Source organism: Heloderma suspectum, chromosome 5 (assembly GCF_057233095.1).
Source record: "Heloderma suspectum isolate Gila_16-S chromosome 5, 16-S_ref, whole genome shotgun sequence".
NCBI lineage: Eukaryota > Metazoa > Chordata > Lepidosauria > Squamata > Helodermatidae > Heloderma > Heloderma suspectum.
The window spans coordinates 98,550,352-98,576,801 of NC_139462.1; the positions used below are offsets into that span (position 1 = coordinate 98,550,352).

At 46.4% G+C, this 26,450-nt stretch overlaps 1 protein-coding gene across 1 annotated transcript in view; it reads right to left on the reverse strand.

Moving 5' to 3' along the window:
- The window catches only part of GABRB1 (gamma-aminobutyric acid type A receptor subunit beta1), a 188,305-nt gene that overhangs the window by 6,476 nt on the left and 155,379 nt on the right, over positions 1-26,450 (reverse strand). Inside the window, exons 6-8 of the mRNA XM_084856854.1 lie at positions 6,925-7,062; positions 6,680-6,832; positions 5,164-5,405 (exon numbers count right to left, since the gene is read on the reverse strand). Of these exons, the coding sequence (XP_084712980.1) occupies positions 5,164-5,405; positions 6,680-6,832; positions 6,925-7,062 (533 nt within the window). The remainder of the gene's footprint in view (positions 1-5,163; positions 5,406-6,679; positions 6,833-6,924; positions 7,063-26,450) is intronic.

The following is a 26,450-nucleotide window of genomic DNA, read 5'->3' on the forward strand; positions in this document are numbered from 1 at the left end:
CGGTGGAGGGGAGGCGCTTCCCTGCTCCCCCCGCGAAGTTCAGGCCGGGGGGGGAGGCTTCCCGCCTCGCCCCGGCCAAAATTCAGGCCGGGGGGGAGGCTTCCCGCCTCGCCCAGCCGCGAACGCGAAAGTTAAAAAAAAAAAACGCCCCCTGATAGGCTACGTGACGATTCACGTAGCCTATCACGGCTAGATCTGCAAAGTCAGCCGTGATAGGCTACGTCAATCATCACGTAGCCTATCACGGGTGACTTAAAAAAAAAAAGCGCGTACGCTAATGGCGGCCCCCATAGGGAGCCGCCATTCGCGTTCCTTATTTAGTCGCCGTAGTCTACGTAAATGTTTATGTAGACTACAGCGACCAAATAAGGAACGGGAATGGCGGCTCCCTATGGGGGCCGCCATTATCTGTACACACTTTTTTTTTTTTTTTTAAAGTCACCCGTGGTAGGCTACGTGACGATTGACGTAGCCTATCACGGCTGACTTTGCAAATCTAGCCATGATAGGCTACGTTAATCGTCACGTAGCCTATCAGGGGGCGTTTTTTTTTTTTCTTTTATTGCAATGGCGGCGGCGGCGAAAGACCAGCTGCCGCTCCCGCCCCGCTCGAACACCCGCCGACCCGCCGGCCAGACCCGCTGCCGGGAGGGACATTCGACGAAGGTAAGTCCCGTCCCGGGGGGGGTGCGGGGGGCGGGAGGGGGTTCGGAGGATTTCTCCCCGAAACTTGTTCGGGGGGCCAAACACGTTGGCGCTCGGCCCCCCGAAGTTTCGGGGAGAAATTCTCCGCCAACCCTACCCTCAAATAACCCCCACTGGCTGAGTTTGCACAACATGACAATCCATGGCAACCCCTGGTTGGGGGTTGCATATTCATAACAGAGACCGGCATTTGCTGCAGCTCCTCTAGGGCAAATTTACTAGGGCTGTGCACTGCTTTGGTCCGAAGTAGGGATGGACAAAAGTCCCTTACCTGGTCCTGCAGCTTGCTTCGTGGTGGGGGGGAGGCGCTCCGTCCCTCCCCCCAAAATTCTGGGTGGGGGGGAGGCGCCCCATCCCTCTCCACCGAAATTCTGGCTGGGGGGGAGGCGCCCCGTCCCTCTGGCCGAAATTCTGGCCGGGGGGGAGGCGCCCCGTCCCTTCGGCCGCGAATCCTCCTGGCCAGCCGGGATGCAAATGGTGGCGGCTGTAGCTGCCGCCGTTTGTGTCCCTGCAATCAGCTGTGATAGGCTACATAAATGTTTACGCAGCCTATCATGGCTGACTTTGGAAAGAAAAAAAAAAGCGCGTACGCAAATGGCGGTGCCCATGGGAGCCACCATTTGCGTTCCTTATTTGGGCACGTGTAGTCTACGTAGACATTTACGTAGACTACGGTGAAAATAAGGGCAACGCAAATAGCGTTGCCCTTATTTTCGCCGTAGTCTATGTAAATGTTTATGTAGACTACACGTGCCCAAATAAGGAACGCAAATGGCGGCGCCCATGGGTGCCGCCATTTGCGTACGTGCTTCCCCCCCCCCAAAGTCAGCCGTGATAGGCTGCGTAAAGATTTACGTAGCCTATCATGGTGTTTTTTGAAAATCTAGCCGTGATAGGTTACGTAAATCTTTACGTAGCCTATCACGTTTGTTGTTGTTTTTTTACTTGGAAATGGCGGCGGTGGCAGCTGGTCGGAAGACCGGCCGCCGCCGCCACCGAACCACCGCCGGGAGCCACCGCCGCCAGGGACATTCGTGCAAGGTAAGTCCCATCCCGGGGGGGGGGGCTGGGGGGCGGACCGTTTCTCCACCAATTTTGGGGGGCCGAATGCGTTGGCATTCGGCTTCCCGGAGATTCGTGGAGAAATTCTCCGACATCCCTAATTGGAAGTCTATGTGCACATAGTAAAAAAAGGTAAAGGCGTCCCCAACCAGTTGTGACTGACTCTAGGGTGTGGTGCTCATCTCCATTTCTAAGCCGAAGAGCCAGCACTGTCCGAAGACGCTTCCGTGGTCATGTGGCCGGCATGACTGAACACCGAGGTGCACGGAACGCTGTTACCTTTCCCGCCGAAGCGGTACCTATTTATCTACTTGCAATTTCTTGCTTTCGAACTGCTAGGTTGGCAGGAGCTGGGAATGAAGACGGGAGCTCACTCCGTCACGCGGCACTCGGGTCTCGAACTGCTGTCCTGCCGACCTTCCGGTCTGCAGTTCAGCGTCTTAACCACTAAGCCACCGCGGCCCCTATGTGCACATGGACTTATACGCAAAAAGAGCTGTGAATCGCTCAGTCAGCAGGAGGAGGTGAGGTGCACGTCCCTGCCGCATGCTAGCTGTCTCTTCCTTGTGAGCAGGAGACGGTTAGCAGTCCTTGGGGGAGTTTCCACCAGCAATTTACCCCCTCAATTGACAAGGCACAGTGCCCCTTCATTATAAAAATCCTGAGGGTTAAAATGGAGTCTGGTTTCTGTCTTCGTGTTGGAAGAAAGTAAAAAAAAGATCCATTAAATCAAAAAGGGATCCTTATGATTTTATATGGTTTTTAAAGGGGTTACTCCCAAAACCACTATCCAGTCACAGAGGACATCTGCCTCCACACAGACTGAAGCAGAAAAATCACCGATCTGCCACTCGTGGGCACAGCCATGGTGCAAAAACAGGAATCCGAGACAGGGATCCTCTTGATTTCATATGATTTTTCACACCATTTGAGGTGAAGAAGAAGATCTGGGATCTGCTGGGAAGCAGCAGATCTGGGATTTTTAGTGTGCATACTTGGACAAAGGTGAGTTCTGTGCTTTGATGGGGGTTGGGCAGGAGGGACCTGCCCAAAATTCAGAGGATCCATATCCACGGCTTTATAAAATGATGGTGCTATGAAGCCCCAAAATCTATGTTTTTGTCACTCAGTCCATGGGCATAGATGTACTCTGTGATATGACGGTGTTTGGGGGTATCTTTCTTGTAAAAATCATGAGGATCCCTGCCTCGAATCCAATTTTTTACACCATGGCTGCACCCATGAGTGGTGGATCCATGATTTCTCTGCTTCAGTCCATGGAGGCAGATGTGCTTTGTGATTGGATGGTGTTTTTGTGGGCCTCCTCTTTAGAAATCATATGAAATCAGGTGGACCCCTTCATGATTTTTTGGATCCTCGTTTTTCCCAGTCCCCTTTGTGTTTACTGCTGTCTTTCCCAGCACAAGTATATGTCTGTCTACTCAGAAGTCACTCCCATTGTGCTCAATGAGGCTTGCTCCTGAAATGCGGGTGCATCTGGACTTTCAGGGGAAAGGAGAAAGGGGGGAGGGGGGGAAGCCTCTCTCACTGGTTGAGCAGCCCCTGCAAGTCAGATAATGTTCAACCCCCACCCCCACCAGGAAGTATGTTCTGTGAAGCGATTTTTACTGGTGCGGAGAACCTGCTCGTGGAGCCCTACATGGACCACATTACAGTAAAGCTGATTCCTTTTAAATTAAAATCCAGCACTCCTCCATTAGTTTCTCCTTCCATTGTCATGAAAACACGCAGCACTGAGAGGTATAGCTTTTTGCTTTGAGAGTTTCTGTGGAAAAATCAAACTTCAGCTGCACCTAGCACAAAGAGTACTGGGTCAAACTGCCTGAATTTTGACAGGTGGGATCCCCTCCATGTCAGCAGAGAGGTTTTGAAGTTTCATGTAATTATCATGAAAACTGAAAAGGTTATGACCATTTGTGTTTTCCTATGCAAATTAGGGATGTCAGAGAATTCTGCCACGGATCTCGGGGAGGGTGAATGCCAGTGCATTTGGCCCCCCCGAAATCGGTGGCGGAAGTGGGGCGGATCGTCTGGGCGGCAGCGGTTCGGCGGTGGCAGCGGCCGGTCTTCTGACTGGCTGCTGCCACCGCCATTTCCAGTTTTTTTTTTTTTTTAAAAAAAGATGTGATAGGCTACATAACGTAGCCTATCACGGCTAGGTTTAAAAAAAAAAAAGTGATAGGCTACGTAAATGTTTACGTAGCCTATCATGTCTGACTAATAAAACAACAACGGGCGTACGCTACGCTATTTGCGTTTCCCTTATTTTCACCGTCTTAGTCTACGTAAATCTTGACGTAGACTAAGACGTGCCAAAATAAGGAACGCAAATGCGTACGCATGTTTTGTTTTGTTTTTAGTCAGATGTAATAGGCTACATAAACATTTGCGTAGCCTATCACGGCTGACTGCAGGGATGCAAGTGTTGTGTGTTTGTGTCCATTTGTGTCCCTGCTAGCCAGCGGCCGGATGTCCGGCTGCTGGCGGAGCCAGCCGGCGGTTCCATAGAAGCCCTGCGGAGCGGAGCCGGCCAGCCAGGATTCCGGGGGGAGGGATGGAACGCCTCCCCCCCAACATCAACATAATCCGCAAACAGGTAAGTGACTTTCGTACATCCCTAATGCAAATCAATGGGAAAACACCCAAACCGAGTGGTCCGGATATCTGAATCTCACTTTGGATCCGGAACCGAGTCAAAGTGGATGGGGTCTGAATCAGTCTTAGTCAAAGCAGGTCTGATTAGGAGGGCCTGAAGCGGATTGGGGGGGTCCATGCACAGCCCTAAAATTTACCCATGATGGGCTGTTGTGTCATGTGAACAGGTCACTATGTTTTCCAGTGCCTTCCAGATGTTTTGGATTACAATTCCCATAATCTGTGATCATTGGCCATGTTGGCTGGGGCTGCTGAGAGTTGTAGTCCAAAACACTGGAGGTCCCCAGGTTGCCTACCCTGTTCTAGGCTAATACTGACAGAAAGATCCTTTATAAACAAAGATAATATTGGTAATGCTATTGCCACACACCAGCCATTAAGAGCTTTATTCTAATTCATTTGAGGGTTGGTGCATATTCCTTTCTTAATGTCTAATTCAAAAAGCAGCTTTCCCACAACCATGAGGGCTAGAAACTTTTTTTTTTTACATTTTTACATTTATTTATTAAGAGTTTAATATCTTGCCTTTCCAGCTCCAAAATGAAGCCAAGTGCCTGACGAATCCAAGAACTGTGCTGGCTACCGCATTCCATATGGTCTTATGCAATGTGGCAGAAGGGAGATAGCTCTGTATGGGTTTCCTTAACTTCTGCTTCCTCAACGTTTTTAACCTCATCCAGATATAAATGATAATATATGAAAACTCAGGGAGTCAGTTACCTGAACTTTATTCATCTCCATTTTCCTCTTCTCACTGGAGGCCTTTTCAGCTGCTTTCTTCTGATGCTGAGGGCCTTTACCAAAGAATGTGTAGTTTACGAATGCATATTCCAGCAAAGCAAGGAACACAAACACGAAACATCCCATTAGGTAGATGTCAATTGCCTTCACATATGGAATCTTTGGCAGTGTCTCCCTGAGGTGAGTGCTGATGGTGGTCATTGTCAACACGGTGGTGATTCCTAGGAAGAAGGAAAGCATCTACTGCGTAAAGCAACTCTTCATGTGGGACAATGCCATCAATAAACCATGTCTAAAAATTATATACTAAGAGCTACTCATTCTTTGAGTGCCAATCCTTATGTAGCCCCCAAAACAGCACCATCCATGCACAAGTGGGAGGTATCAGTGGGTTTGAGGGAACCTTAAGATTTGCATAAGTACAAAAAAAAGCCCTTCAGAAAAATAAAGGATGGGTTACCCCCAAACAGCCCAATGTGGATGAAGTGTGCTCAGTGGGTCTGCAATGCTATCTGACTCTTGAGAGGAAAAACTTGCAAAATGGGAAGAAGAATGGGATGGAGTATCCCAGAAGAGGACATGGCTGTCTGGCCAGAACCCTGAATTGGAGACTCCATACTGCAACATTCTGTTGCAGTCTCACTTGCACAACGCAGATGCATTTGAAATATAGACCCCATTTCTTCATCACCTTAGCAGCATGGTTGCTGGTTCCCATGCTCTAAGGTAGCAGTGTTGGCTTGGCAGCAGCAAGGACCACAACCCCATCACACACCCCTGCCTGCCAGATGTTCTCTCCATTAGATAAATGACCAAATCAGCATAGGATGCAGCTTTGTGCAAGTGATAATGATACCGCTAAAGGTGATGGAAGTTGGTCTCTCAGACCCTGCTATCAGCTATGGGTCATCAGAAGTAGAGAAGAAGGGAATGCTTTGTGAGCCAAGGACGCACGGGCTCCACATGGCTTTATCTATTTTGAACATCTTCTATGGTCACTGTTATTTTCTAATGTGATCCAGGCAGAGAGAGGGGCAATTGCATAAATCACAGAAATTAAGCACAGCTTTCATTACGGAAGGTGCCACTGCTGTATTTATTACATTCCTATTCTGCCCAACAGCTGAAGCTCTCTTTCCTGGGATTTCTCCATTCCTGCAGCACCACCTCAGCCTAACCCATTCAGCAGGACCCACCACCCCCATCTGTGTCGCATTTGGGGGTGGGGTGGAGGGGCTACTGTGGGGAGGAAGGGGCAGAGAAGTCAGCTTCCACTAGCCCAGTTGCATGTGCCTGAATCCAACCCATACTTCACTTCTTATTTTATGACTGACACCTCAGTCATAAGATTTGTTGGGCCAGGACAGAGCCACAAACGATAACATTGTCATGCTACAGTTTCAGGGATGTTGTGATAGCGGTGCAGGACAGGCAACTTTGCTGGAAGACATGTTTAGAATATTTAAATAGCTGCATGGTCCAAAGAATAAATTACCTAGTGCAACTCTTGCAGCAGATGCATCATAGTTGATCCAGAAAGATACCCATGATAGAATTGTAATCAGAGTAGAAGGCATGTAGGTTTGCAAAATGAAGTACCCGATATTTCTCTTAAGCCGAAAACTCAGTGACAGCCGAGGGTATGCCCCTATTAACATAAATAAATGAAAAAGTGACACCAGGAATGTATCTCTTTTTGTTGCTATTTCCAGAATACGTCTTGAGATGCTCAGTGCTTACCGGTTGCAAACACTACTTTTCTTGAGATCATCTTGTAATCGATAATTGAGAATTGAGGGAGCTCAATTTTATTAACTCCACTTACAGCAGATTCCTCTCCATTCCAGTAGAACTCAATATCATCAGTTGTGTATCCATCTGCAATAGGAATATATAATCAAGCATGTTAGTGCGTTGACTAAATATATTATAATTCAGTTGTATGTTTTTTAATAAAATCACAAAAATAAGCAAATGACAGAATAAAAAGAAAGACATTAGCAGCCACAATCTGAATCATGGCATTGAAAAGAATGTAGAGCTGCTATGTTGTATGTCTACAACAAGGATAGACAGACATCAGGCTTGTCAGATTTACTTTGTTTTTTTTCACTAGAACCCCAAGAACCACCAACCAGAGCCAGGTGCGAAAGAGACATAACTCTTGGAGTGAAAGAACAGGGGGGGCTGCCTCTGAACACATTCTAAGCCTGGGAATTCATTTTCACTACCAGAACTGCAATGAAGTCAGTCCTTTCTTACAAATGTTCACTCCTGGTTATTCCAAGCTTTTCTTCCCCCCTCCCTTCATTTCAGCAGCCTAATTTGGATGGGAGAAATCATTTGGTTCTTGCTATTGTTAAAGATTTGGGAGCTGGAAACTCTTGCTGATATACTACAAATCTTTTAAACTTTATTGGTGCATCTGATGTTGTATTTTATGGTTTTAATTGTTGTGAACTGCCCAGAGAGCTTCGGCTATTGGGCAGTACAGAAATGTAATAAGTAAGTAAGCCCAGAGATCTACCAGATGAGCCCAAGCTACCTTCTACTCACCCTGGTCTACAAATCAAGTTTAATTGAGTGAGCTTTTCTCATTTTAACTGGAAATCATTAGTTCTTATAATACCATTTCTGATTCCTTAAAATTATACTTAAGCTTTGTCGTCATTACTGCCTTCCAGATTTTTGAGCAAGCGACCTTTACTTATGAGAAAGAAACTACTCTTATACGTTTACTGAGGATTATGTCTACCCTTTCCTTTTTTATGATATACATTAAATTCTGATAAAAATAAGCAAAGTTAAAGATTATTTATTTAGATGTTTATCTAGCCTTTTGCCAGAGGCAATATGGAGATTGGAGAACAGAAGGCTTAATTTAAGATGGATTTATGTTATTGTTGGAATTGCACACGGCACTATTTCTATCAGGCAGAAATCCTGTGCACACTTTCCTGCACGTGATGCGGATTAACAGCATAAACCTATGCATGCCTATTCAGAAGTAAGTTCTACAGAGTTCAATGGGTCTCTCTCCAAGTGTGTACAGGAAATATGCATAGGATTGTGCTGCACAGAAAAAGTTGCACATTTTCTAACTAACAATCATATTTTGACGTTTCTTTCTTTAGGAAAGGAACAGCTGCCCTTAAAGCTTTGGGAGCCATATGGCAGGAAACTAGCTCGTAAATTTTTAAATAAATACTATTATGCTTTGTCTTCATATTTCTGAATAAGAGTAGTGATATAGAGTAGTTTCCATAACAACAGCAATTCCATTCTTGCCCATTTAACAGCTTATTAGCTCCAAAAAGGACATAATTTCTAGTACAACTTCTATATGTCCATTCCTTATTCACTGCTATTTTGCTGTGACATAATAGAAAGTTGGCAAATACTTGATCCAGCATTGGGGCAATTTTGTGATGAGCTAAAGAAATGAACATGGGGCAATATGGCCAATAGGAGATGCAAAAGACCACACCAAGGGCTTCTTCATGCGGAGGTCTTATCCTGCTATTGAGATTGCTCACTCACGGAAGTTTGTGGGTCCTTTTCATGACCTTGTCAACCTCCAGGGCACATCCAGAGGTATTTCCTGGTTATTCCATGTTAAATAGATCCGGAAATAATGAAGTATTAAAATACATCAGATTGTTGCGCTATTAAAACATCCACTAGATGGCGCTGTTTCATTGAGTTCTATGGAAACTTGAAAATTAAAAACTCTTTCTCGGCAATCACGTGGTCTCTGTCTGGGAGCCCACTGTAAATGCAGAAAGGCCCCACAACGGCCCCACAATATCTTTACATTCAGATATTTTCTTGAATGTAAAGGTAGCCAATACCTTGCTCATCAACCATCCACCACTCATCATCTTGCCCTCTTCTTGCTGCTTTAACATGGCATATGTAAATTGGACCCAGAAGTTGGCCCTAAACATCCATGAATGAAGCACAACCCTGTGCCCTGTAACTCTTAGCATTTTTAACGGAGTTTGCCAAAGAGCACTGTTTTCTTCTTCCAAACCTCCAAGGTCCCTACACCTTCTATAACTGATGCTCTTGTGATTCTTAGAGGATGAAGTGTCACCTGACGGAAGGTGTCTGCCATATACTGTCAACTCATTGTGAAAACGAGCAGGTACCAAGGTGGATTGATTTAAATCAATGTGTTTTAAATCATTGATTTAAATGGAAGAGTCACATTTTGAAATTCAGATATTTCCAGGTCAAGAATGCATACTAACTGGTTGCAATAACAATTAAAGCCTGTTCCTCAGCTTTGTGTAGGAGCCTTGCTATCTACCTTGGAAAGAAGCCTTGCTGTGTAGTTTAAAGAGGAGCGGCTACAGTTTCTCAGGGATGAGGGAAAGAAATTCTGCATATGCTCAGGTATTCTTACCTTTATTATCTAATGATACTTCTCATCTTTTTTTTTTATTTATTTAAAGGAGGAGTATGACCAAAGATGGAGTTGTTTAATAGTCCTCTCGGTTAATGGAGGTGAGGTAAATCTACAACAGCAGTGGGGAACCTCTTTCAGCCCAAAGGCTGAATTAAATTTTGGAAAAGCTCTTGGGGGCCACATTCCAGTAGCGGATGGAGCCAAAGACAAGGAGGTGGGGCCAAAGGCAGAAAGGGTGGGGCTTAAAAATACCAAAAATACCAACATAGAATCATAGAATAGTAGGGTTGGAAGGAGCCTATAAGACCACTGAGTCTAACCTCTTGCTCAATGCAGGAATCCAAGTCAAAGCATCCCTGACAGATGGCTACATATTGTAGCTTAAAGTTCTTACTACGAGTAACAAATGCATTTTAGCGTTATAGTCTTTTAACTTTGCTGTTTTAAATCTGTTACTGTATTTTAAATCTCTGCATTGCTGCTAGGTTTTATTTTGGTTGTATTTTTATACTGTAGTTTTAAGCTTTTATATTTTATGCTGTTTTTATTCTGTACTTCATCATTTTCATTTTTGTGAACTACCCAGAGAGCTTCGGCTATTGGACAATATAGAAATCTAATAGATAAATAACTAAGCCATAGGAGAGGCATTTTGGCTTAAAGCTCTTAGTGCCAGTATAAGCCTTAGGAAAGGCATGTTAACCTTTTAGGAAAGGAAAGGTTCCTCCTGTGCATGCACCAAGTCATTGCTGACTCCTAGAGGGATGCCGTTTTCCCTGGCGTTTTCCTGGCTGACTATAGTGGAGTGGTTTGCCATTGCCTTCCCCAGTCGTGACTACCTTTCCCCCAGCAAGCTGGGTACTCATTTTACCAACCTTGTAAGGATGGAAGGCTGAGTCGACCTGAGCCGGCTACCCGGGACCCAGCTTCCGCTGGGGTCGAACTCAGGTCATGGGGAGAGTTTCGGTTGCAATACTGCCGCCTAGTGGGGGAAAACTGCACAAAAACTGGGAAACCACTAGATGATCAGTGTTTGGGGGAAAAGGGGTGTGGTCATCTGGGGAACCTCAGAGGGCCGGATTTGGCACCTGGGCCTGAGGTTCCTTACCCCTGGGCTACAAGAACGAGATCAGCAATCCTTGCCAGAACTTCCCCCTTACACCACTGACTCAAACACTATACATATCTACTCAGAAGTAAGTGCAGTTGCGTTCCATGGGGCTTACTCCCAGGTGAGCGGGTACAGGATTGCAGCCTTGCTTTGGCCACAAATAACAGTAGATGTTTGTAGGAAGAAAAGCTTGCGAAACAAGATTTTTCTTGAATTGTGCTGAAAAATACAGCATCTGGCTAGTGTTAGCAGTAGGGGATAAAATCATTGGCAAGTGTGCTGCAGAACAAAGATTTCTCAAGCAAAGCAAAATGTGAATTAGCCCTCAGAGAAGCTGCAGGGGGCAGTCACGACTTGCAATATGGCTCTCTGGTAGAACAACTAGCTGGCTCCCCCCTCCCCTGCAATCCCCACAGGTTCAGATTTCTTACTCTTCACACCTATTTTTCACTCATCCCACATGTGATCACTACAACTTGCAACCTGAAAGGAAGTTTCATGCTAACTCATTTTGTAAAACAGCAATGAAGGTAAAATAACAGACAGAAGGATAACAATTTGTTAGTTTGGGTAATGGCTTTTTATAGAGAATGGCTATAGTTTGGTTACAGATTCAGTCCTAATATAATCTCTTTTTTTGGCGGCGGGCCGGGGTCTGAAATTTAGTTGCATACCAATTCAAGAAATTCACCTATAGATATTTCCAAGTGCTAGCTGTATGGTTGTACTCCCAGATATATCCATAGATACATAACACACACTTATTTCAGACTGAAGTGGATCCATGTGATCTACTAACTGAATCACTCATGGGTTTCAAAGTATGTTCATAAGACGGCTAGAGCGCCGGTGGTGGAAGACTCGCTCCAAAGGTGATCAGACATGGGCTAGAGCTGGGACAGCCTATCACGTGGCGGTGAAGGCAGCAAAAAAGGAATATTATGCTGTCTCTATCGTGTCTGCAGAGTGCTGTCCCAGGAGGCTGTTCCATGTGGTCCAGAGCCTGGTCGGTCCAGTTGATCCAGAACCGCTGGAGCATTCTAAGGCCTCCTGTGAGGCCTTGGCAAGGCACTTTGCAGATAAAATTGATTGGATTAGGAGTGTTATTCCGTGTGCTGTGGATACAGTTAGTGAGCAAGAGGTGGTCTGTGGTACACCGGTTTTGAGGGATCAGTTCCAGCTTCTTTCTTCTGATGAAGTGGACAAGGTGCTTTCATCTGTAAGGCTGACCACCTGCTTACTTGATTCTTGCACATCTTGGCTCATTATGAGCTGCAGAGAGAGGCTGGGTGAGGGGATCAAGGCGGTGGTGAATGCCTTCCTTGAGGAGGGAGTGATGCCATCAGCCCTCAAGGAGGCAGTGATAAGACTGCTTTTAAAAAAGCCCTCCTTGGATCCCCAAGTTCTGAACAACTTTAGCCCAGTCTCAAATCTGCCATTTTTAGGCAAGGTGATTGAGTGGGTGGTGGCAGTGCAGTTGAAGGCACACTTGGAAGAAGCTGATTATCTAGATCCATTTCAGTTGGGCTTCAGGCCTGGGCATGGGACAGAAATGGCCTTGGTCGCCTTGGTGGATGATATGAGGGCTCTGGATAGGTGAATGCTCCTTCCTTGTTCTCCTCGACCTCTCAGCAGCTTTTGATACCGTTGACCACGGTATCCTCCTGGACTGCCTGGAGGGGTTGGGCATTGGAGACATCACATTACGGTGGATCTGGTCCTTCCTCTCCAACAGGTACCAGAGGGTAGCACTGGGAGAGGAGGTTTCGGACCCGTGGCCACTTACTTGTGGGGTGCCACAGGGTTCCATCCTCTCCCCGATGCTATTTAACATCTATGTGAAGCTGCCGGGGGCTATCATCAGGAGGTTCGGGATGCGGTGTCATCAGTATGCAGATGACATGCAGCTCTACCTCTCGTTTAAATCTTCACCAAGGTTGGCTGTAGAATCCATGTCCAAATGTCTGGAGATGGTGAGTGGCTGGATGGGGAGGAACAAGCTGAAGCTGAACCCTGACAAGACTGAGGTACTTTTGGTGGGAGACAAGAGGAGGTTGGGGGATGTTGACCTGGTGCTGAATGGGGTATGGTTACCCTTGAAAGGCCAGGTCCGCAGCCTGGGGGTCATTTTAGACTCCCAGCTGTCCATGGAGGCTCAGGTGTCAGCTGTGAGCCGGACAGCACTGTACCAACTCCATCTGATATGGCGGCTGTGCCCCTACCTTCCCGACCATCTGCTCCTATCGGTAGTACATGCCCTGGTCTCCTCTCATTTAGACTACTGTAATCCGCTCTACGTGGGGTTACCCTTGAAGACGGTTTGGATGCTGCAGCTGGTGCAGAACGCAGTGGCTCGCCTGATTAAAGGCAACCGCTGGCGAGATCACATCACTCCAGTGCTGAAGGAGCTGCACTGGCTACCAGTTGTTTTCAGGGCCAAATTCAAGGTATTGGTTTTGACCTTTAAAACCCTATACGGTTCTGGCCCAGCCTATCTCAAGGAGTGCCTCCAGCAACACCAGATAGGCTGCTTCCGCTCAACAAGATCAGCCTCGGATGGCCTTCTCTCTGTCCCATCAGTCAGGACAGCTAGGCTGGTGAGAATGAGGGAGAGGGCCTTCTCTGTGGTGGCCCCTGCTCCGTGGAACTCCCTCCCTAGGGAACTCCGCCATGCCCCCTCTTTAGTGAGCTTCTGCCACGCATTAAAAACATGGTTATTCAGGCAGGCATGTGATGTTTTTAATGTTGAATTTTATTGTATGAACTGTTTTTATTGTTGTACATCTCCCAGAGTGGCTGGGTGACCAGCCAGATGGGCGATTAATAAATTTAATAAATAAATAAATATGTTGCTCTAGGAGGGTGGCTGTGGGTCTCATACATTTGTAGAAAGTGTTCACGCTGAGCTTGCCCCAAACTTTTCACTGGGTCAGAATCACACAGTATTGCATTAGGAGTTACATCAAAAGTTGTGAGGTGCCACTGACACCCGGGGTCATTATATGAAGCTAATTGGTGGGAGATTCAGGACAGATAAAAGGAAGGACTTCTTCACACAGCACATAGTTAAACTATGGAATTTGCTACCACAGGATGTAGTGATGGCCACCAATTTGGGTGGCTTTAAAAGGGAGTTGGACAAATTCCTGGAGGAGAAGGCTATCAATGGCTACTAATCCTGATGACTCTGTGCTACCTCCAGTACTACAGGCAGTGAGCCTATGTACACCAGTTGCTGGGGAACATGGGCAGGAGTGTGCTGTTGCGCTCATGCCTTGCTTGTGGGTTTCTTGTCGACAGCTGGTTGGCCACTGTGTGAACAGAATGCTGGACTAGATAGACCCTTGGTCTGATCCAGCATGGCTCTTCTTATGTTCTTATGACATCTTTGATATGGTCTAAGGGCAGAAGTAAATAGATGATAAAAAGTCACATGCACGCACGCACAAAAGCCAGGCAAAACACACACACAGCGCACAGGTAAAACACCCCCTTCCTCCGTATCACCACCCTCCAGCCCCAAGGATGCTCCCTACCACCCCAGCTTACATTTTTATTTTTTTTCTGGGTGGCTGGTCACACTTCAAAACAAAACAGTGGGCTGTCTGCCATTTTGTTTTCTAAGGATGTCTGTTGGGCCAAGAAGAATTCTTGCAAATGAAGATGGCCCTGGAGGCCAGTGCTTCACGTTGCAGCATGCCTGCCCTCCCATCTTTTGGGTTTAAAAAATCCTAACCATTTTTTTTTAAAACGAGGGGTAGGGAGCCTGGCAGGTGCCAAGGGAGTTGTCTGTGGGGCCATTGGTGCCCATGAGCACCATGTTAGGTTACATTAGGCCATTAAAGGCGCGATCCTATGCAAGTTTAGACAGATAAAGCCCTACAACTCAGTGCTGGCTGGGGAATGCTAGGAATTGTAGCACTTTTTTTCTGTCTAAGCATGCATAGGATTGCACCCTTACTATGTCTGCAGTTGATTGCTGTCTCTTTTGCTATATAAAAAAGGAGAGAGGATCTATAATGGAGGACACACACTGAATTCATGAGTTTGGATAAAGTGGGGTATGAAAATGGAGTTTCTGTTGCAGCCAGGACAGGAATAATTTATCAGATGCTGCACTGAGTTCACCAACAGACAAATAAAACCTTTACATTCATTCTTTGCTTAGAGAGAGTCTGTGCTTCAAGCAGCTGTTCACACATTGGCAGCAAACCAGTAAATGCATAAACTGTGCCAAAGGCCAATAATTGGAGGATGAATGCATTGCCGCCAAACAGTGTATGCCTTTCCCCTCATAAAAATGTGAAATGACACGACTCACAATTTCCGCTGCCTGCATGTAGAGATTTAATTGTGACCTGACTGAATAAAAAGTTGCCAAGAGCTATCACAACAGGCTGGTAGTTCAAAAGCTCTGGAAACTTCACTGGCTCAGAATTGCCCACACATTCACATTGATTGTCAGCATTTGTATAATATGAAAGCTCTGCATAGCTGGGAAAACTTTGTAGGTCATGCAGACTTTGGAAGGAAGCATGGTTGTAGCACCCACTGCATGGTGGAAATATAAGTGACTAGGCTGTAGTCGAGAAAGAGCAATTCCGCTGAGGCCTTTTGGATTACGAGGTGCTTTTCATTCTGCAACCTTCATTGACATTAGAGGTAACTGAGCACTGAGGTACACAATATGGCTAGTTAATCTTGCAAAGTTGTGACTTGAGTTGGAATCTAATGAACCATTGGGCCTGTTCACATGTCAACCTCACCCATGGTGGGCGATAAGCTGTGCAAAGTAGGTTGTTTTGCGAACAACCTACTGTGCTCCTGTCAGGCAATCAGGCAAACAAGCTACACAGCATGGTTTATTTCCCTCGCCCCTCCTCCTCCTGTAGTCCTCCCACCCAGACAGCCAGGTATCTGTAATGGCCCTAGGCCTGTAACCAAGTCACCTGTAGTTTTAGAGGGGCCTAGAGATCCATAATGCTTTGCTTTGGTTCATTATTAAGTGCAATTTCCTTGCTACTGGGCCTCTAAGCTTGTGAGATGAGTCAAAGTCCGATATCACCGCCTCAGCACATTCCATGCTAACAAGCTACCGTATATCTTATCAGGGCCTAGGAAGCACCTGAGAAGTGAGGCTCTGCTTAGGCTCTGTTTACAGGTGGCTGTGCTGGGGAAGTTCTGATGTTTTTCCTTCTGAACAAGCACTGTTAGCCTGTGTGGGGAAAGTTGCATATGAACGCTAATTAACGCTTGCTGCTGTCATGCTGCCTCACTGCTGACATGTATGGTATAAAACCCATTTTACCCCTTGGCTATGGGTTCAGAGAAGCTGTCTGATCCAACCATTGGGTACGCCTGTGTGCTGTAAATACTCAATAAAGTCTCCTTGTAAGCAAACCTGGATCTGGCTTATCACTATCTTGGCACCTCCAAACCTTAGCAGCCCACGGCTGGATCATACGGTATCCCAGCCTCCTTTGTGGTGGAAACCATATCCTGCTGTCCCTCATGCTGCTGCTGCTTCAGCAGTCTCTCTCGGATCGGTCCGCTTTGCGCTAGGGGTGTCTTCTTCTGCCTCTGCTGGTTCTGCCCCACCCTCTCCGTTCTCAACCCCATGTGGATCCTCACCTGCTGCCCTGATTGCTTCCCTTCCCACCCCCTCTTCCCCAGTCCTTATCCCTTACCCACCACCCCAGTTCCCAAGCCTTTGACAGCTCGCCCCTCGCCCCTCACCAGCAAACCAACAAGTTGACACAGAATAAAAATAAATAAAAATAAACTTTTTATTGGTATACAAAGCGGGCTATATGGCTTGTTTATCTGGCTTGCTTAAGACTGCCTTGAACCTACCCATGGGAACATTCCACCCCCAATGGGGGGGGAGGGGCTCCAACTCCTTGAAACTTTGCAGAAATGGGACAAAATTCAATATGCAGGTTCCCCTTATGGGGAGCCACCACATGCACTACTGGGTAACTGTGCAACTTTGCTTTTTTCATGGAAAAGTGAGGATTTAACCACACCTGAAACAAACTGTTTGCTTCCTTCCCTTCCCTTTGCTTCCCTTCCTGCTCCTACTCCCTCTTCCCCACTCCTTGTTCCTTACCCACCACCCCAGTTTCCAAGACTTTGACAGCTTCCCCCTTACCAGCAGCCAGCCAACAACACAGAATAAAAAGAATGTTTTGTTGGCATACAAAGTGGCTTATTTGGCTTGCTTAATACTGGGCTTGCTTAATACTGCTCTGAATCTACTAAGGTACTATTTGGAATCAGTTCTGTGTTGGCGGGGGATTGGATGGCTAGCTTGGGGGCTGCCGGTGGCAGTGAAGAAGAGATGCGGGAGGGAGGTTCAGGCTATCTCTACATGAGGCATTTATAGTGCACTCATGACTTATATGTGATATACTTATCATATAGTGCACTCATGACACTCATTTATAGTGCACTCATTCCACCCATGGAAGTTTGTGGGTCCATTGCATGATGCCGTCGTCATCCAGGGTTATCCCCCACAAAAAGTGTAGTAAAAACCCCCTGGTTTAAATGAGGTATTTCAATACTATGGGGTGCACTGCCATTTTCAGCCACTAGATAGTGCTATTTTTCATTGAACGATATATGGGCTGCTGAGAAAGGTCATTTGGAGAAAGGACATTTGGTCACGTTCTTCATCTAATGAGCCAATTCTCATTGCGCCATGGGAGATGGAAGAAAATGCTCGGGGGGGGGGCTCCCGGATCTTCCTTTAATGCAGAGATATTCTCAGTCTTGTGGGTTGTAGGAGGGAGAAGAAGCATCTGCCGAGCTGGGAAGGGATGGCCTGACTAGAATGGAGGGATGCTTATGTGGTGGGAACATTCTACCCCCAAAGGGGTGGGGGGCCTCCAGTTCCTTGAAAGTTTGCAGGAATGGGACGAAATTTAATATACAGGTTCTGCTTATGGGGAGGCCCAAGATGCACTACTGGATAATTGTATGACTTTGCTTTTCTATGGAAAAGTGAGGATTTAACTGCAGGTGAAACTGTTTGGGAATCATGGGGGTGAGGGATGCTTTGGAGTCAGATACACAGCCGAATGTGGTAGGAAAACAAGTTTGCTCAAAGTCACTCTGCCAATGACACACTTGTCATGCGCCAGCAGAGCGCATTGCTGAAGGAGGGGGTAGGGAGGAGTCAGGCGGCAAAGGGGCTGGAGCACCACCGGTGGCGCAATCTATTGCTAGGCAGATCTCGGGACCAGAGATTGCTTGAGAGGAGCAGAGTGGTGGGAGCGTTTTTTATTGCTCTTGCCGAGAGGCTCTATAGGCGATCTCCATAACCCACGCTGGCGCGACAGACAACATGCTAACCCACCATAGGTAAAACAACCCCTACTGCAGAACATGCTTGGGGTAAACAAGCCACTGTGGATGGGAAAAACAGCTCACAGACAATACGCTAACCCATCATGGGTTGTTCCACAAAACATGTCGTGTGAACCCAGTCATTATTTCAATCGCTCCTAAATCTTTTCTAACATAAACTTCAACATACGATTTATACTGTCTTTATCATAGAATCATAAAATAGTAGGGTTGGAAGGGGCCTACAAGGCCATCGAGTCCAACCCCCTGCTCAATGCAGGAATCCAAGTCAGAGCATCCCTGACAAATGGCTGTCCAGCCTCGTCTTGAAGGCCTCCAGTATGGGAGAGCCCACCACATCCCCAGGTAATTGGTTCCATTGTCGTATTGCTCTTACAGTCAAGAAGTTTTTCCTGATGTTCAGCCGGAATCTGGCTTCCTGTAACTTGAGCCCATTATTCCGTGTCCTGCACTCTGGGATGATCAAGAAATGATCCTGGCCTACTTCTCTGTGACAACCTTTCAAGTACTTGAAGAGTGCTATCCTATCTCCCCTCAGTCTTCTCTTCTCAAGGCTAAACATGCCCAGTTCTTTCAGTCTCTCTTCATAGGGCTTTGTTTCCAGTCCCCTGATCATCTTTGTTGCCCTCCTCTGAACCCTCTCCAGTTTGTCTGCATCCTTCTTAAAGTGTGGTGCCCAGAACTAGACACAGTACTCCAGATGAGGCCTAACCAGTGCTGAGTAGAAGGGAACTAGTACTTCCCGGGATTTGGAAGCGATGCTTCTATGAATGCAGCCCAAAATAGCATTTGCCTTTTTTGCAGCCACATCACATGGTTGGCTCATATTCAGCTTGTGATCGACAACAATTCCAAGATCCTTCTCACTTGTAGTGTGGTTGAGCCACGTATCCCCCATCTTGTAACTGTGCATTAGGTTTCTTTTTCCTAGGTGCAGAACTTGGCATTTATCCCTATTAAATGTCATTCTGTTGTTTTCTGCCCAGTGCTCCAGTCTATCCAGATGACTTTGAATTTTGTTTCTGTCTTCCAAAGTATTAGCTATCCCTCCCAATTTTGTGTCATCTGCAAATTTGATCAGCATTCCCTGCACCTCCTCTTCCAAGTCATTAATACAAATGTTGAAGAGCACTGGGTCCAGGACTGAGCCCTGCGGAACCCCACTCGTTACCTCTCCCCAGTTTGAGAAGGTCCCATTGATAAGCACTCTTTGAGTCCGATCCTGTAGCCAACTGTGGATCCACCGGATCGTTGTTTCATCTAGCCCACTTTGAGCTAGTTTGCTCATCAGGATATCATGGGGCACTTTGTCGAAAGCTTTGCTGAAGTCGAGGTATATGATGTCTACAGCATTCCCACAGCCCACAAGGGAGGTTACTTGATCAAAAAATGAGATCAGATTTGTCTGGCAGGACTTGTTTTTGACAAATCCATGTTGGCTTCGAGTAATCACGGCATTGTTGTCAAGGTGCTTCCAGATGGATTGCTTTATGATCTGTTCCAGAATTTTCCCAGGGATTGATGTCAGACTGACTGGTCTGTAGTTCCCAGGTTCCTCCTTTTTACCCTTTTTGAAGATAGGGACAACGTTAGCCCTCCTCCAGTCATCTGGCACTTCCCCCGTCCTCCATGATTTCTCAAAGAGAATAGACAGCGGTTCTGAGAGTTCTTCTGCCAGTTCCTTTATGACTCTAGGATGCAGTTCATCTGGCCCTGGAGATTTGAACTCACTCAAAGTAATGAGGTGTTCCTTGACCATATGCCTGTCGATCTCAAGCTGCAATCCTGCCCCTTCAGCCTGTACTTCGCCTTTGCCAGGGGGGTCATAGACCCTCTTTTGGGAGAAGACTGAGCCAAAGTAGGAATTGAGCACCTCTGCCTTTTCTTTGTCATCTGTTATCGTTTTGCCATCCTTATTTAATAGCTGAACCACCATTTCTTTCCTCTGCCTTTTACTATGCACGTAGCTGAAGAAAGCCTTTTTGTTGTTTTTAGCATCCCTTGCTAACCTCAGCTCATTCTCAGCTTTAGCCTTCCTGACGCCATCCCTGCAATTCTGTGCTATCTGCCTGCACTCTTCCTTTGTTACTTGGCCTTCTTTCCACTTCCTATATGTGTCCTTTTTTGTTTTCAGGTCATCCCTAAGCTTTTTGTGAAGCCACATTGGCTTCTTCTGTTGTCTTCCACCTTTTCTTCTTGTTGGAATTGCTTGTGATTGTGCCTTGAGAATTTCCTTTTTTAAAAGCTCCCACCCATCTTGGACTCCTTTTCTCGCTAGCATTGCTTGCCATGGGACTTTACTGATCATTGTTCTGAGTTTATGAAAATCAGCTTTCCTAAAATCCAGGGTACATGTTTGACTACACTCGGCTTTTGCTTCCCTTAGAACCAAGAACTCAAGTACAACATGGTCGCTTTCCCCCAGAGTTCCTGTAACTGCTACTTTATCCACTAAGTCATTTCTGTTGGTTAGGATCAAGTCAAGGATAGCTGATCCTCTAGTTCCTTCCTCTACTTTCTGTAGGAGGAAGTTATCCGCCACACAAGTCAGGAATTTCCTAGAGGGGCCATGTTTTGCAGAATTTGTCTCCCAACAAATATCGGGGAAATTGAAGTCCCCCATTACTACTACATCATGCTTCCTTAAAACATTGGCTATTTGCTTTTCAAAAGTTTCATCCTTGTCTTCTCCTTGATTGGGTGGCCGGTAGTAGACTCCGACCACCAGGTTCCTTTTATTCTTTGCTCCATTTATTTCAACCCAGATGCTCTCGATGGGGCTACCAAGCTCCTCCTCCTGTATTTCTGTGCAGAGATATGTATTTTTCACATACAGTGCAACCCCACCTCCCTTTCTGTTCCTCCTGTTCTTTTTGAACAAGTGATATCCTTCAATTGCTGTATTCCAGTCATGAGAGTCATCCCACCAAGTCTCAGTTATACCTATCAGGTCATAATTTCCCTCTTGTATTAAGAGTTCAAGTTCGTTCTGTTTGTTTCCCATACTCTGGGCATTAGTATATAGACATCGAAGATCATGTGCTTCATAGTCTGGCTTTCTTCCTACATGTGTCTGACGACTATTATTGGGCGCTATCAGAGCTGTTCTCTCCATTGCAGTGCATGTGCCTATGTCCATCGTTACCCCCAACATTACATCTCCCTTCCCCGTAGGATTCAGTTTAAAGCCCTCCTGATGAAGTTCTTCATGCTGTGGCCAAACAGCATGAAGGAGCGATCCAGGAGTGATTTGTTGAATTCCCTTAATTCAGAAAGCAAATCAGTTCAGTGGACATTTCTTTTGTCATGGGCAGAGCCCCCTAAAGGTGTGCGGTATAATGTAGTAGCAAGAGCATAGGCAGCGGATATGGGAGACCTGAGTTCAAATTTCCATGTAGCCAGCAATGTCAGTGGGTGACTTTGCACCAGTCACTATTGCTTATCCTAAGTTATATCACAGGGGTTTTGTAAGGTTAAGATGGGGGGGGGACAGCTTCTTGTACACCACTTTGATGTCCTTGGAGAAAGGGCAAGATGCAAATGTGGTAAATACTAAATAAGACTGGTACCAGTTCAAAGGTAGTAAAATACCTCCCATATCCCTTTTCCAGGAATGTAATGGAATGCTTCCTAGGGGTAGTGGAACCTCTTCTGGGCCATCTTCTATCCTTAGAAAGCATTCAACTACATGTGCTCTCATACCGTGTGCCCTAAATGGCCAGTGCAACACCCCTTTACATCTTCTCTAAGTTCATCAACACATTGCTTGACATCTAAATGTGTAAGGGCTTCACTGACGTTAGAGGTAACTAAGCAGCACTAAAGTGCATTGAGGTCCATGATGTAGTTAGTTAATAATTTTCAAATAGGAAGCAGATGTGATAGTTGCTTGACTTAAGTGCTTAATCAACAATCTGGTGAAGAAACATTAATTCTCAGTGGGAAGCTGAGTTAAGCCGCTCATGTCCAGTGGTTCATCTGGAGTGATTTTTCTTCACACCTCCTCAAACATTTATTTGCAGACTTTTGTAATGGCCTTCAGAAAATAGCTTGAACTGCATGGTAAAGAGCTTCCCACGTGGTGACAGCCACCATGTGGAGCAATTTAAAGACAATCTCTGTATGGCAGCTGTATGACCATGTGAAACTGCAGCCATCAGTCAGGACTGATATTAGTGTAAGAGGTGCTTGCTTGCTGTGTGGAGCTGCAGGAATGTTTAAATTCACGAGGTGATCGTGTGCCAGTTTCAGTGAGCAAAGGGGCTACTTGTCCTGTGTGTCAGATAGGAATGTCACAGCTGACTAGACACATACAGACAGGCTTGAAGGGTTTTTGTGTGGAGAAAAGGGGGTGGGTGGGAATTGGGAGCAAAGCTTTAGAAAATGATTGCAGGCAAGCCCCAAAGGCTCAGAAACCAGAAAGCAAAATGAAACAATCGATGGCTTCACTGTGTTTTAGAAATCCATGGTTTTGAAGCTCATGACAAGGTTTTTGATGAGCCGCCATAAGCACTTACTTGCTTGAGCTGACTGGAAAATTCACCTGGTGGTAAGTGGGGTGGACTTGTCACCCTTCCCTGCATAACAAGAATTATTTTGGGGGAAATGTAATGCCACACAGAACATATTGATTATAAAGTATGTCACCAGGTGGCCTGCGGTAACATTTCTTACACCAGGAGATGTGAATTTACCAGGTACCCTTAGACCAGGCACAAGCAACCTGTGGCCAGATTTTAACCTACAACTCCCATCAGCCCTAGCCAGGATAGCCAATGGTGAGGGATGGTGGCGGTTGCAGGCCAAAACATCTGGAGGGCTACAAGTGGCCCACCCTTGCCCTAGACGATCCACAATGGCAGTGGTCAGTTCTTACAGAGGGGGCTTCCAGACGAAGGGATCCAATTGCTAATGCTCGAATGGCATTATGACGCTACTCCATCTTTTCTTCCTCTCGTAAGAAAACACACAAAAGGAATGGTAGGAAAACAAGGGAGGGGTACCAATGGAAGATGATGTGGTTGAGACCCCCATACAATTCCGTTAATGAGGCAGTGTGATTGCTCAATAAAAGCCTCATCTGGAAGCCATCCAATACGACCAATACCACCACCAGTGGTATTTTCTTGGCTCTGTTAGTATTTGTATATATGAGCTCAGTAAGTGCTTTAAAAGGTATATATCACATAATGGTCATTACAGTAAATGCATTAAAAGTGTTAACGGCTTCACTGAATCCAAAATGGTAAAACAGATCTAGCATGCATTACGCTGAACAGCCATGACATATTAAATCCATACCTGGCTCAAACCTACAAGCAGGTTGCATCAGCTTTTGTGCGGTGGGCAGGCTGAATGATACCCAGACACAACCTAGATCCAGTGTGGTGTAGTGATTAGAGTGTCAGACTAGGAATGGGGAGACACAGGTTCAAATCCCCACGCAGCCATGAAGTTCCTTGGGCTAGTCGCCATCGCTGTCTCTAACCTACCTCACATGTTTATTGTGAGGATAAAATGGGGGTGGGGAGAGAACCATGTAAACCGCCTTGAGCTCCTTGGAGGATAGATAAGGTACAAATGTAATAAATAGATAAATAGATAAATAGACATCTTATACACACAAAAAAGCATAGTCCTGTAGACAGAGTCATAACATTCATGTGACTGCTGCTTCCCCAAAATCGGATATTGCTACTATTTCAATGTATAGGTGCTAGAATACTACAGTAGTGTCAGTTATTTATGCATTGGTAGTGAAAGATATTTCATCTGCCAATTTATAGCAAAAACATAACCCCCAGTCCCTTTTATCTATCAGGAGATGGGGGCTTCTATCAGCCACTTCCTAGTCCACTCTGAGAACCAGTTCATTCCATAGCCTGGATTAGAATAATGTACGGTAGTACCCATGGGATCCTACAGACTCCACATGCGTCAGTCATCCAGACATGACCAACATGATGTGGGAAGCTATGTGGAAGAAGCACCGCCACCACAAAGAGCACAAGAAGAGCGATGCTGGATCGGACCAAAGGCCGATCTAGTGCGGCAACCGGTTTCCCACAGTGGCCAGCCATATTCCTCTGGGAAGCCCATAAGCAGGGGGCAACACCACCCGCTTGCCTGTGTTCCCCAGATAGTGGTACTGCCTCTGAACCTGGAGACAGCATATGGCCATCATGGCTAGTAGCCAGGGACAGCATTATCTTCCATGAATTTGTCTAATCTTTTAACTCCAGTAACATACATGTCTGGCCTGTGGTCATGATTCTCTGTGGCAGCACTACCAACACTCTGGCAAACGGTTAGGCTAGGTTCTCCTTTTCTTCCCCGTCTAATGGGCAATGACATTATCTGTTGAGAGTGGGAGAAGTGGTGCTAGCACAAATCAGCACCACCATCATGCTGCCGCAGGGTGAAAGTCTCAGTACCAACCAGCACCTTAAGCACAGGCCATACCAACAGCTCCAATAATTCAGTGCTGCATCCCCTGACCTTGTGCCGTCCAGATGTTTTGGACTACAACCCCTGCTATTTCTACTCAGCATGGTCATTGGGCATGCTGGCTGGGGATGATGGGAGTGGCAGACCAACACATCTGGAGGGCACCGACTTGGGGAAGGCTGTCTTAGCTGCACTTAGTGACTTTGAGCCAAGCAAAAATGATTGTTAGAAACCCCTTCCACTTGTGCAGATTTGGTGGTGGTGGTGTGTGTGTCTATGCATTCTGGTATAATCCCTTTAAAAAGGTAAAGGTGTCCCCAACCAGTCGTGTCCGACTCTAGGGTGCGGTGCTCATCCCCGTTTCTAAGCCGAAGAGCCAGCGCTGTCCGAAGACGCTTCCGTGGTCATGTGGCCAGCATGACTGAACACCGAGGTGCACGGAACGCTGTTACCTTTCCCGCCGAAGCGGTACCTATTTATCTACTTGCAATTTCTTGCTTTCGAACTGCTAGGTTGGCAGGAGCTGGGACTGAAGACGGGAACTCACTCTGTCACGCGGCACTTGGGTCTCGAACTGCTGACCTGCCGACCTTCCAGTCTGCAGTTCAGCGTCTTAAAAATATCCTGTACAGAGGGAATTGCCCACTTAGGATGGTGGCACTCTAACCCAACCCTGTTCAGTTTGTGACCCAACAAACTGAACACACCATCCAGCAATGCATTGTGGCCTGCCAGGGGCTTGAGTACTCCCTGATTTTGCCACCCCAGATAGCTAAGGGAAAAGGAGTCTTATCTAGCCCCTGGTAGGCAGTCACCTGCGACAGGTGGGCTCCAATGGGCTAGGCGGGTTACAGGGTTTGCAGGCCCTAACCACAGTGTCAAAGGGGAGGTGCAGAAAATGGCAACAAAAATGAGCAAGGGGCCAGAAGACCTCTCCTATGATGAAAAGTTACAACGTCTAGGACTGTTTAGCTTAGTGCGACGGAGAAGATAATGTTGTTGTTGTTCAGTCGTTCAGTCGTGTCCGACTCTTCGTGACCCCATGGACCATAGCACTCCAGGCCTTCCTGTCCTGCGCTCTCTCCCGGAGCGTGCTCAAGTTCATATTCATTGCATCCGTGATGCTATCTAGCCATCTCATCCTCTGCCGTCCCCTTCTCCTTTTGCCTTCAGTCTTTCCCAGCATCAGGGTCTTTTCCAGGGAGTTTTCTCTTCGCATTAGGTGGCCAAAATATTGGAGCTTCAGCTTCATTATCTGTCCTTCCAATGAGCACTCAGGGTTGATTTCCTTTAGGATGGACTGATTTGACCTCCTTGCAGTCCAGGGCACTCGTAAGAGTCTTCTCCAGCACCACAGTTCGAAAGCATCAATTCTTCGGCGCTCAGCCTTCCTTATAGTCCAGCTCTCACAGCCATACATTACTACTGGGAAAACCATAGCTTTGATTAGACGGACATTTGTTGGCAAGGTGATGTCTCTGCTTCTTACTATGCTGTCTAGGTTGGCCATAGCTTTCCTCCCAAGGAGCAAGCGTCTTTTAATTTCATGGCTACAGTCACCGTCTGCGGTGATCTTGGAGCCCAAGAAAGTAAAATCTGTCACTGCTTCCATTTCTTCCCCTTCTATATGCCAGGAAGTGATGGGGCCAGATGCCATGATCTTCGTTTTTTTAATGTTGAGTTTCAAACCAGCTTTTGCACTCTCCTCTTTCACCCTCAACAAGAGGCTCTTTAGATCCTCTTTGCTTTCTGCCATTAGGGTGGTATCGTCTGCATATCGGAGGTTGTTGATAATTCTCCCAGCAATCTTAATTCCGACCTCTGATTCATCCAACCCAACATTTCTCATGATGTACTCTGCATATAAGTTAAATAAGCAGGGTGACAATATGCAGCCTTGTCGTACTCCTTTCCCAATTTTGAACC